Raw genomic sequence first — 12,994 nt, forward strand, 5'->3', positions numbered from 1 at the left:
ATGAATTCTGAATCAGAGTGGATGGTATTTGTGCACAAGTGCCCCTTGAATAGGGGTGTGAGAGAGAGAGATACACAGAGAAATCACATTTTTATTTCAAGTATGAAAATGTTATCTTCCTCTGGCTGAAACATCATCAGGAATGAGGAAGAGGAAAAATTAAAACAGACCATCATATTTTTTCCTGGCAGAAACTTATGTGTGTGTTCTCAGCCAAGGCAATTTATGAGAAAACCCACAATTGTTATCACCCTAGTTGAACCGTACAAAAGGCGCATGTGAATTACCACGAGGCGGAGTTGCTGATCGGGGTGGGGGATTGGGATGAGCCCAGCTGGCACTGCCCAGGCGGGGGGCGGAACTGGAAAGGGAACCACCATGGGAAGGGACAGCGTCACTGGATGAAAGGAGGAGCGAGCCAAGGCTTTAAAGGGACTTGCCCTCCTTTGTTCAGGCCATGTGCTTGCCAGCCGACGATTTGCCTGCCCACCTCACCCTACTTTTATATGTTAATGCATGCTGTTATGTCATAGCCTAGTTTGCGGTGGTTTGGCACATGGGTATTGATCTGGAAGGGCAAGGGGAAGGGGGCTAGGGAGCCGCGCCTTCCTCTTGGGAACGGCAACAGCGACAAGAGGCGACCGCCCTGTCGAACCGGGCCGAAAGGGGGAACATCTCTGGCCAGGAGCGGCCGCCCGGCAGAGCCCCACAATAGATCGATGCTCGGGATCGGGCACCCGCCCTGCTGAGCTGTAGCATGTACCCGCATGACCAGATCCAGACCCATGCTTAGCCTCACGCTTCTACTCAATAAAATGGCTATGGCCAATTTATTACCCAGCAATGGTGGGAGGTGTATCATTGTAGAGGGGCCTCGCACAAGAAGTGATCCACCCTCGGGCAGCAACAACAACTTGCGTAAGGTACGCTGACAAAACCGTTTCGCTTTCTTGGAGACCAAACATTCAGAAGCACGTCTCTTGCTTTCTCTCCTTCACTGAAGCCGTAAATCTGTACGGATCTCACCCAGACTTTTTGTAGTTTTTCATTCATGCTTTAAGCCAAATATACCTGCTCAACTTATCCCAAACATTAATTCTTTGTGTTTCAGTAGTACTTATTTCCAAGCAAAACAGGACTGCAAGCCAAAAGACTCTTTATGAATATATTTCATAAAAGTTATGGTTAGATCATGTTGTAATGGAAAAGCAAAAAGTATTGTTAATTTAGGATGGAATGTGATACAGGTGCAACAGAGGTATGCCTTTATGTGCTTTATAAGCCTGCAAGTGGAGGTTCTGATTTGAAGTGAGAAATGTATACAGGTAAAAAATACAGAATCTTCCACCTGCTCACAGCCTTCTTCCCATGCAACCAAGTACTTTGACCATTCCACCACCATCCCCCACTGCTAGGATATGGGACCAACTGAGCAAGGAGATATGCAAGTTCCCAGAGCTGTTTCTTGCCAGCTATCCCCAGATTCGTTTGGTCAAATTAAAAAACTGCCAAATTTTAAAGCAGAGAGAGGCAACCCAAATTCTACCATCTTGGAGAACCCATCAGCAATTAAAAGCCATGAATCAGAACCTTATTTACCACTACCAAGTGCCAAGTGAAAAAAAAAATTGGGTAGAGCGACATTTTGTAAATAGAAGATCATATATAAAGAACATGTCATTGAGCTACAATTAACTTATAGCAATCCCACAAGGCATTCCAGGCAAGTGACAAGCAGAGGTGATTTGCCAATGCTTTCCTGGGCTTAGCAATCTAGGTCTTCCTTGGTGGTCTCCTATCCAAGTACTAACTGTGGCTGACCCTGCTTAGCATTCAGGTTCTATTCAGGCTCCTACATATGTGTATCAATACATGCAAATAGTTTACTGTGTAGACAGCGCTTAACCTATTGGTGTGTTGGCATGGATTCCCACCACCCTTTGCATGGTGTTGCCAGTCTTCTAGTCATGGGAACACACAATGAGATATGAATGGACTTTGACATCATCTGGAAAAATCCACCACTCAAGCCCCAAAGCCTGCTTATGAACCTCTGAGCAATGGAGATCAAGCTGAGTTGCCCCCTTCCAAACATCTCCTACCTGAACATGTTTCCCAGTCATAGCATTCGTTGTAACCGCAGGGCTCTTTCCTTGTGCTGTTTGCTGAAAGACTTGCCCTCTCAATGGCCCAGTTCAAACTGGTGTCATTGTTGCAGGGTCTGAGATAGAGGAAGTGAAGCCGATCCTCACCCCTGCATTTCTCCGCCAGATACTGACAGCCCGATTTTGTGAAGGCTTCAGCAGATGTGACATTCAGTGAACAGATATCTTCTGAGTTGAGGCTGTCAAAAGGAAAAGATTAGCAGGGAGTGTGGTTCTATTACACAGTCTTCATGGCCAGATGACATATTGGCCACCTCATTGAACTAACATGACTTCCAATATTAAGCAACTGCCTTGTGCTTCACGTGCAATGAAAGCTACGGAGATCACTGAACACTGATCCTTTGTGCTGATGTTACCTTTGGCTGCTCCCACTCTGTAAAGAGACTCTTGCTGCTGCTTTGAATGTAGAGACATTCCCAATGACAGTAGACCATCCACATGGCTACTATGGTAGATTCTGCACAGGCCAAGTAAAACGTCTTCAGGGCATTATAAAAACCGTTTTGGGGGGAGCAGGGGAACTTTGCATAGGTCCCTTTCCCAGAATGAGTTTGGCCCATTTTATTCCACTCAACTTAGGATTTTTGAAGATCACTAAACCAGTGATCCTTATGCACAATCCTCGATTGGAGGCGCTCCTGCGCAAATACAACAGGCAGGAGACACTTTATTTCCCCCATGCAGTTTAGGTTCCATGCCATTCACTACGTCAGGGAGAATCTGCCTGCCCACCATTCTGGGCAGGTCACCTAGCATGTCGTGGGCAGATTCTCTGAGCACCTGACAGTGTACAAAGTCCCCCAAGCATGTTTCCTCCACATGGCAGTGAGTATGACTGCCATATAGATCTATAGCAACACATTCATTATTGCCCAGCCATTGTGGGAAGGTCCCTTTCTCTTTCTTCCTTTTTTTTGTGTTGCACATGTACAGTTACACAGGGACAGCCAATCATATTGTGGGGCAATTGGCATGGATGTAGGAGTTCATTTCTGTATGCCTGTGCAGTTACACATGTGTTGCAGGAAATAAAAAAAATAAGGGTCTCTGTGCGAAGGCACGAAAGCAAACCAGATTGTTTCCATGGGCTCCAATCTCTGCTTGAACGGGTGAAGGGCACATATACGAACAGAAAAAAGGAAAATAGGTTCCTTTATAACCATCGCAACCTATTATACATATTCTGTGTGGAATCGACCTATGATATGTCAAGTATTAATGAAAGAATCCCCACTCCCCCAAAATTCCTCCACTGGAATGGTGAAGATGGTGGCCACAAAGGTCTGGGGCACAGAAAAGACATCATTGTGGGCAGGACTGGGTATGACCAGCACTTTCCTTCCCCCATGGTAACCACCCTGTTTTGACTGCGATCTTTGCAAAATCATTGTAAATCAGGTTTAGGGATGATCACCGCAAACCCATGGAAAGTCGTAAGGTCCTGAATGTACTACAGCACCACGAGGAAGTGTTTTTTAAAGGCATTTGCACATTAAAACACAATCCAGATCAAAACCACCAGTAGGGATGTGACCTTTAGAATCAGCATCTGAACCCTCTGAATGGGAGTCAGAGGTGTGTCCTAGTCTTTCATCTCTAGAAAGACATTAAGGTGACATGAAGGACTAAGAGGAGATGAGTCTTTACGAGTCTAGACTTGGTGCCTGCCAAGACCAAAGCAACCCACCCAACACAGAGGGCTGGATCTCCCTTCTGTATGCTGCTTGTCTGGAATTCCAAAATCAGGAAAGCCATTAAACAGCTGACAGACCACGGGCAGGCAATTGTTGGTGCATCTTTCTTACTTACTCACAGTCTTCCTCAGGAGACATACACACACACTGAGATTCCACCTCTTTCTGTCCAAGCCTGCAGTTGCCTTTGGAACTGATTTGCTGACCTGAAAGAGAATTTGGCAATCATCACACTGTGGCAGTTGGACCTAAACTGAGCTATACACTGTCTTATCTGCAAGCAATGAAAAGGCCTCCTGCTTCCAACAATTGGAAGGGTCGGCAAAGAGGGACAATTATTTTGTCTGATGGGTTGGTGAAGGAGGAGGAGGTGGAGGAGGAGAGAGTTCTGACAGAACTGTGAATGAGTAGCCCAAGGTCACCCAGCATGAGGAGGAGGGGGATACAATATCCCAGATTGTTTAGGGCTTTAAAGGTTAATACCAAAACACTGAAATGGGTCTAGAAGTCAATCTGGAGCCAGTGCAGGTGACAAAGGACCAGTGTTATATGGGATCTCCATGGGGTCATCATGGATGACATTATGTCTGAAGCCAAAAAAGAAGGGGTAGCGTTTACTTGGACATTGCAATTCAATACCACTAATCTACGGTATCTCAAGGTCCACTCCAAGATCACCTCTATTAGGCTTGGCAGGTATCCACTGGTGTCCTAGGCATTTGGTACACCAGCAAAACAGCCAAACTGTCCTTAGTCTGACACCAGACTCACACTATCAGTGCCAGAGATGGAGGTGGAAATTGTTCTGAAGGAGAAAGGCTCACAAAGGAACCCCCTTGTCCTTTGTCCAGGACTGCTGAAGGACCCAAAACAAGATGCAAGAGAACTTTCCACTCATATTTTTAGCTTAAATAACCTTCTCCCCCATTGGGATGACCTTTCTGTCCCAAAGGAAGAGTTTTCTTTCTACCACTTTTTGCCAGCTTTATTACTCTAGGTTTGCTTACTACCAGTTGTAAGACATTGCTGTGTTTCAGGTAGTACCATAAACACAATTAAGATCCTCAGTTCTCTTGGCTGGGAGGCTGATGGCTCCCTTCTTCAAGTCCCTTCTCTCCACCCCTTACTAGTTTGCAACTGTGCTCCTGTATGTGGGCATGCAGGAGTCACAATGATTGAAAAATTGGGGCAGATTCCTAGATGGAAATCATTTCTCCACATCATGTACAAAACAAATTAAATATCACAGATGAGAAGCCATCTCAGGAGTGTAGCAACTAGGACAGGTAGTACATACGTTTCTTGCAAGACAGAGGTTCCAGAATAGCAGGAGTCCAGGACAGGACATTCCCACAGGTGTATTTATTTTGGCCCATGAGAATGAAACCGTCTGGGCAACTCATCTGGATGGTGTCCCCAATCTGGTATTGGAGTTTAAATGGGGAAATCAAGACGGCGTCAGACACCAATGGCCTGGGGCAAGTTGATGCTGTGGGTAAAGAAAGATCAAGTCAAAATTCTTAAATTATATGTGTCATGTATTGTCTAAGGCTTTCACACAGTTGAATAACTCCAGTTTTCCTAGTTAAAAGGAGCCAGAATTTAGTAGTTTTCTCCTGACGCTGCTTCTGCATTGGTGGCTGGCTTCTTCAGAGGATCCTTTGAAGAAGAGAGGTTTTCCCAGTTGTATGGCCGTGTTCCAGTAGCATTTTCTCCTGACGTTTCGCCTGCATTGGTGGCTGGCTTCTTCAGAGGATCCTTTGAAGAAGATGCCAGCCACAGATGCAGGAGAAATGTCAGGAGAAAATGCTACTGGAACATGGCCATACAACCCAGAAAACCCACAACATCCTAAATGTGTCATGTTTCATCTAGTGACGTGCATGAAAAGAAATAAAGTGGGGGAACACCTTGTCTCTTAAACAAGTTATGTGGGCTACAAATTAAAGCTGGGCTACAAATTAAAGGACTTCATTCCTATTCTTCACATCAAAGCTATTATTCTGGTTCTTACATTCACATTCAACAGCCTGTTGATTCCACGTTTTGTCTGGGAGGCACCTAAGGAACGGGTATCCTTTGAGATTATGTCCATCCAGGCAGACGACTTCAGCCTCTTCTCCAACTGAGTAGTAAGGTTTCTCATTCTGAAAGTGAATCAAATAATGAAGTAAATGAATATTCAGTGGTTTGAGCCATTGTGATGTATATAACTGCCATCAACCTACAACTAACTTATGTCAACCCCAGCAAAGAGTTTTCAAGGCAAGTGAGAAGCAAAAGAAGGGTTGTTATTGCCTTCCTCTGCAGATACTTCCTTGGTGGTCTCCCATTCAAGTACTAACACTGCTTAGCTTCTACATTATGATGAGATCAGATTTTCCACCCCCCAGGCATGTGCCCGGTGCAACGCGCACACCCCCGCCCCCTGGTAGCTCTTCCTCTGAGTCACAGATGATTGCAACCCCATAGGGTTTTCAAGGCAAGAGATATCTGGAGGTGGTTTGCCATTGCCTACATACATGTCACAATTCTTGTGTTCCTTGGAACTTGCCCATCTAAATACTAACCACCTAGCTTCTAAGATCTGACAAGATCAGGCTAACTTGGGCCATCCAGGTCAGGGCTTTTCATCCTATTCCTAGAATTAACAAACTTCTGACCAGCTCTGTTGGGAAACTGGGGACCTTTTAAAGAATGGCCATTAATGCTATGGTCATTCTTCACATGTATGAATTACTTGTTGCCTCAAGCAAAAAGACACTTTTCATATGGCTGGCTTGAAGTAATGGCTCCCGCTGATGAGTTTCTTAAGTAACACAAAGATTGAACCTGGACTTTTCAATTTTATCGTCTAGAGGCATAGGAGATTCCCTCCGCTCCCCCATCAAGAACTGAGCCATCAAATCTATGTACCTTTCCGACAATCATATATTCCTATGGAAAGTTTTCCTGGTCTATTTGAATCAGAATTTATCTCTGTCTTTAGGCCTGGCTTGCATTCAAACATTCGTATATAATTGTGCTGCGTCATGGATCCTGTAGTCAATGTAATTAAGAAACTCACAGTGCAGCACAACAGCGAGAGAAGTATACATGTGCACCCAGGTTCTAAAGCAGTGAAACAAATTTAGATATTTAATCTTGCTTCTTGACACATAGGCCGTTGTAAATTCCTGTTGTCCCATTTTTATGACAGCCGTTTAGAAGCAATCCTCCTATATGTGCACTCGAGTGGAAACATAATCAAAATGAAATCCCATTTTGCATGAATGGAGATGTGAGCGTAATGCTACTGAACCCTTTTCTGGAGTGGTTGTGTGGTTCACTGGAATAGTATTTGTACATTCTCACAAAGTTATTTTAAAAAGTGATCCTCAGGTTTACAAAATGGCACTTAAGGATTGCTGCTACGGGTCAAAGACTAACATCTGAAGGTCTGGACACAGGCCTTTCTAAGCCCCTTTTGAATTTTGACAGGTGATTCTGACCCGAATGAATCCATTTTCTGGTGGTACAGGAGTCAGGCATCCAGACTCAGGTTCAGGCTCGAACATTTCTATCTCTCTTCGACCTTCATCATCATTTATGCATGGAGCCCCCCTGAAATGGATGATCTTCCAGTTAGGAACATAATAAAAACACTCTCAAACAACAGCAACACAGAGTCTGAACTTTGAAATCTGTCAGAACCTACAGCAGGACATCCCCGTCTCAATCCTTAAGCACCTAAAAAAGTGAGTGACTGTAGTGCAGAAGTACTTTGCTTGAACAGCCCATCTCGTCCAATTCAAGGGACATCAACGTTGCAGAGCCGGCACAATTTTGGCTGCTTCCACATGGCAATGTTTCGGTGTTGCTTTCACCAACACCATGAATGGAGAGGAATCCATATTTAGTACAGAGAGTTTTCTGTGTACTTTCTCCATCTCCTCCGCACCCAGTTTCTTCATTTACTCACTGTTGAGAGTGATTTTTGTTGCCTCTTAGGAACATGATTCACTAGCCACCCTCATCTTGTTCTTTTCTTTACACATGCGCTGTAGCTCTATAATAGCTCTATCAGCCTTTGAAATAGAGGTGTTAGTGGATTCTTATAGCACTATAGCAATTACTGATTTTTTAAAAAGCCTTCTAGTGGCTCAGAAGGAATAAAAAGCTTGGGGAATGGTGAGAGTAAGAAGATAATGGCCCTTTCCACACAAACCTTTTAAAAAGTTTTGAGACATTATGCTGATTTATGCTAATGTTAACTCATGCATTTTCTTCTTATGTATATTCCCCACATCACAACTAAAAACAGTGACTCAAGGTTATCACTTTTGCTAGGATGTTCTGCACTCCATAAATTACATCTCTTACCTATCTGCAAATAATGAAACATAGCATTCTTCTTCCTGTTCCTCTTCACCTTCACAAGGCTTTCCTCCATTCAGGGGTGAGGGGTTGTTACACTGCCGACTCCTTCGTCTCTTCCAAGAGGCATCGCAGGGACTCCAGGCAGACCAGCAGCTCCAGTAACCGTCTACTGCAACTAGAACCCAAACAAGACTCACTTATGGCCATATTTAAAGATCACTGATATTTCCAGAGGGGTTCTGAGGACTCTTGTATACTGTACTGCATGGATTTGTTTATCTACTCTCTGAGCTGGTGACTATCAATATATCCTGTGTTAGAGGTGAAACTGGAAAAGCCCTCCGCTGGTCCTGGCAGTGTTTCTGAAAATCATGTGTTAAATGAATAGCCCTCCTTGTATCACAAAGAGCCCTTGAATTATTTGGCATTGAGCATTCAAATGGCTTTATTAGATTTGTCAATCAACCGAACAAGTAACAAACAGTGGTAAAGTGCAGACAAGACCAATATACAAGGCAACCAGGCACTAAAACCAAAATTAGGACTGTAGGGATGCACTGCTGACCCAGCAGCACCGTAAGTAGAGCGCTGGCACACCGGCGCTCCTACGGCCTTCTGGTCGCACCGCTCCCCCACCCCTCATCCCCCGATGAGTCACGGGTCATGAACTACCCGGCTCACAGCCACCAGGTGTCCCAGACAAAGGGACAATGGGCCCCTGCCCCCAGGTGAGGATTAGACCCAGGCAGCTGATGTGCTCCCTCTCCGCAAGACGTAGGCAGCCAGGTGAGATCATGCATCACATGATGATCTCACGGGTCTCCCGGCCTCTCCCGCTCTCCCGGAATTCCCCCCGTTCCGCCTCTTCTACACGCCCCCGCTAGAAATCATAATAAGAAGGTGCCAAGAACCAGCCGCAGCGGCAGAGTTAAGCTAGGAACTTAACGGAACACCTCGGCGGCTCCCGCTGCTGGCACTCTCCACCCAGATGTTATCACCTGGCCAGCGTCTGCAGATCTCGTTCTTGCGCTGACCTGCAGCGCCGTACTCACCTAAGCTGGTGCCGAAACCCGGGGGAGAATCCTCGAACCTCCCGCCCTGCTTTACCGTGCAGCCTGGGAAAGGGTCACCGCGGTACACCGGCGATCCCGGCTGGATTCCCAGCGCATCCAGGGACTACCACCTTCGTATCGCCCGTCCGCTGGATCGGGCGCATCCAGGGACCGCGAGTCCTATAGGGAACACTCTCTCGTCCGAGCGGAACACCCGGTAGTATGAAGCGAGCTTGCAAAGCAGGGGCTTATGACAAGCACGTTAACGAGCTAAAGGCGTTAGCGGAACGCGGCAGGGTCCCCGTAAAGAGAGGGGAGCTGCGCAAATTGGTTGAGGAGATTGAAGCTCAATGTCCATGGTACCCGGAGGGGGGGACATTGAATCTTAAGGATTGAGGAAAACATCGGGCGCTTGCTCTTAAACGCGACAGAGCCTCACAAGGCCTTGGTGTCACTGCTACTGACGTGGAGACAATGCTATGTCGCCATCAGCCTGCAGACCTATGGCTCCCTTGCTGTAGGTCAGCCTCCTTCGATCTTTCAACTTCAGTTTCACCCCCGGAATTTTCTCTATCCTCTAAATTGGACGCCTGTCCTCCTTCTGCCCCCCTTGCTCCCCTGCCTCCTTCAAATTCTCCCGCGGCTCGGCCGCCCCCTCCCCTTGCTCCGCCTTCATTTTCTGAAGCCATAGCACCTCCGTCAGCACCACGTAATGGCGCGGGTTTCAAAACCCTCGCAGAGCATATTAGCCACGACCTGCGAAAAAAGGAAACCCTGACGGAAGACGATGCCGATATCCTCGCTCTATGCCCCGTTCACTTCACAGATACCGAGGGGGAGGATGGCATTGTTCGGCGGGTTGTCGAGTACCGCCCTTTAAGTTATAACATCCTCACCGAGCTCCGCAAAGCGATGCGGGACGTAGGAATCACCAGCCCCTATGTGAGAGGCATGCTGGAGGCAGTTGCAAGGAATCACCTAATGGTTCCGGATGACTGGAAGACCACCTTTCGCATGCTTTTGAGCCCTGCACAATATGTGATCTGGGAAAGCGAGTTCCGCCAGCAATGTATCGCTAGGAGTTGCCAGGCGGCGATACACCGCCGCGCAACTCTACGGCTTCGATGCCTTCGCCAACCCCAACGATCAGATTGTCCTGCCAGAGGCCACCCTTACGGTCGCCTCTGAATGCGCCTGCAAGGCGTTTATCAAGGTTCCCAATGCCGGCCAACCAACCCAAAGTTTCTCCGCCATCCGGCAAAAACCCCAAGAGCCCTACGCTGAATTTGTGAACAGGCTCCAGGAGGCTCTCAAGAGGCAGGTAGATAGCGAGGAGGCCCAAAACGAGCTCCTCATGCGCCTCGCCAAGGAGAACGCCTCCACTGAGTGCCGCAGAGCAATCACGGGCCTGGGTAAAGATCCTGAACTGGCCGACATGCTAAAGGCTTGCCAGGACATCGGATCCTCCGCCCACCAAGCTAGCCTCCTTGCCGCAGCACTCTCCACCGCCAGGGGACAGCCCCAGGGTGATTGCTTTAATTGCGGCAGGCCAGGACACTTCCGGAGGGAGTGTAGGCAGCCCAGTGGGGGGGCCTACAACCCCGATGGAGGAGGGTCCTCCCCCAGGAGACGGAGGCCCTCGAGGCCGCCAAAAACCCGATGCCCCCTATGCCAGAAAGGCTTCCATTGGAGAAGCGACTGCCCGTCGGGAAACTCCCGCCCGGGCATCTCCCCAGCCCAGGACCAAGGGGGGGGAGTACTAGAGCAGACCCAAACGCCAAGACCCACACCCAAACCACCCCCCTCTCGTGGCATCTCGCTCACGTGCACCCAGCCCATCTCCTTCAAGTTCCCCCACGAGGTCCTCATCGCCCCAACCCAGTACGGCGACCCCATCCCTACCGGGACTATTGGACTGGTGCTGCCAAAGGCCTCCGCCGCTGAACAGGGATTGTTCATCGTCCCCGGAGTAATCGACTCCACGCACCAGGGACCCATCCATCTCCAAGTCTGGACAAACATCCCGCAGGAGTTGCCCAGCGGAACCAGCTGCGCACAGCTGATCCTCCTGCCCCATGCGCTGCCCACTGTCGACACAATAAAGGCCACGAGCCCCAGCAGCCATCAGGACGCAGCCAGTGCTACCATCGCAGCGGTGGAAACACCCATCGGAAGCTCCCGCCCGTATCTGGAGCTCACCGTGGAGGGGTGTCTGTACAAGGGCCTGGTAGACACCGGCGCTGATGTGACCGTCATCAGAGCAGCCGAGTGGCCTGACCAGTGGCCAACCGAGACCTGTCCACACATCTGGGGGGTGGGGGGAAAACAAACCGCGAGACGGAGCGTCCGCCCGCTCACGGTCCACAGCCCAGGGCTCGAGCGGCAGCTCACAGTCCGCCCCATCGTTCTGGACATCCATGTCAATCTCTGGGGAAGGGACCTCATGAGCCAAGTCAAAACGACCCTAGTCTGGGATGGATAAACCCATCACACAGACCATTGATCATGATTGTGCCTTCCAAACTCATCCTCGAACTTCCGCAAGAAACTACCCCCCCCCCTCTTTTTTCCCTTTTCTCTTCCCTCTATTTTTTCAACCAGCAAAGGCGGGAGGGCCAATTGGCTGACTAGCCCTCCCTGGATTAAAATCTGGGCCCGTCCTGGTACCGCAGTACTGCCAGGACAGGCCCCAACTTAAGGGGTTGCTGCAAACACAGATCCACTCATGATTTGGGTGGGTGGTGTTTGCCAAAGCGCAGGGCAGCTGTATGAATTCAGCTTGCAGGCCCTAGCGCTCGGCCGAAGCCGCCCCTTAAGGAGCGGTCTCGGCGGGCAACATCTCCCCAAGATAATTCGATTACAAATTCAGCACCATTTCCAGCCTCTCGGCGTTAACCACCAAGGTCACGGTAAGTACATTTTCCCTGCAAAGAAAGACCCCCTCCCCCTTTGTGTGTGAAATTTACCCCTAATCGCCTGATTGCTTTGTCTCCCGGATGCATCCATCACCCAAAAGCGCATCCAAGCCCCCTCTTATGTTGCAAATTAACATGCATACCCACAATTCCCCCAGGGTCTGCTTGCCCCCTCCTCCCTCGAGGCTCGGACCCTCGCTTTGACGCATCCTGATGACACTCTGAAGCCAGCTTTCATCAGGATCGCCTACCCTCTGCCCTTCCTGTCAAACAATTTAAAGAAAGAGGAGTGGGCGGCCCCCAGTAGACTGCATTAAAAGCAACCCTTACGCAGGCTGCTAGATAAGCCTTTGTATATAGTCGCCTTATATCAAACACTAAATCCAACAGAACTTGATTTTGACCTCCCGCCATCGGCTCTCCAAGCCTGGCAAGACCCGGCCCCCTCCTATAACCTAGGGAAGGGGGTGTGTTTCAGTCCTTCTTCCTACAGATCTCCGGTGGATCCCGACTCGCCATGACAGGCCAGCCCATGGAATGGCGCCAGGAGGAAACCAACCCCATCCCGGAGATGGAACGAATCTCCCTGGAGGATCTCACGTCACTTCAGCGGCCTCTAACGGAACGCCAGCCACCGACGCCCAGACGGGTCCAAAGACCCGGATGACCTGGGGGAATGTCGAAAGCAACCGCCAGCCAAGCTCCAAGAGCTGCTAATTCGCCAGCAAGGCCACCCCGAGATGCCCGAGAACCTCTGTGCCGCCCTCTTTGCAATCATCACTGCCAGCCTTTCGGGCGACTCACCA

The 12,994-nt window shown here is 48.8% G+C and overlaps 1 protein-coding gene across 1 annotated transcript in view; it reads right to left on the bottom strand.

The window, feature by feature from the left end:
• Positions 1–12,994, bottom strand: part of LOC125437156 (complement component C6-like) — a 39,054-nt gene that overhangs the window by 1,285 nt on the left and 24,775 nt on the right. Inside the window, exons 11-16 of the mRNA XM_048504554.1 lie at positions 8,225–8,396; positions 7,354–7,465; positions 5,877–6,009; positions 5,160–5,351; positions 3,978–4,068; positions 2,103–2,344 (exon numbers count right to left, since the gene is read on the bottom strand). Of these exons, the coding sequence (XP_048360511.1) occupies positions 2,103–2,344; positions 3,978–4,068; positions 5,160–5,351; positions 5,877–6,009; positions 7,354–7,465; positions 8,225–8,396 (942 nt within the window). The remainder of the gene's footprint in view (positions 1–2,102; positions 2,345–3,977; positions 4,069–5,159; positions 5,352–5,876; positions 6,010–7,353; positions 7,466–8,224; positions 8,397–12,994) is intronic.

The sequence above is a fragment of the Sphaerodactylus townsendi genome, linkage group LG07 (genome assembly GCF_021028975.2).
Source record: "Sphaerodactylus townsendi isolate TG3544 linkage group LG07, MPM_Stown_v2.3, whole genome shotgun sequence".
NCBI classification, from domain to species: Eukaryota; Metazoa; Chordata; class Lepidosauria; order Squamata; family Sphaerodactylidae; genus Sphaerodactylus; species Sphaerodactylus townsendi.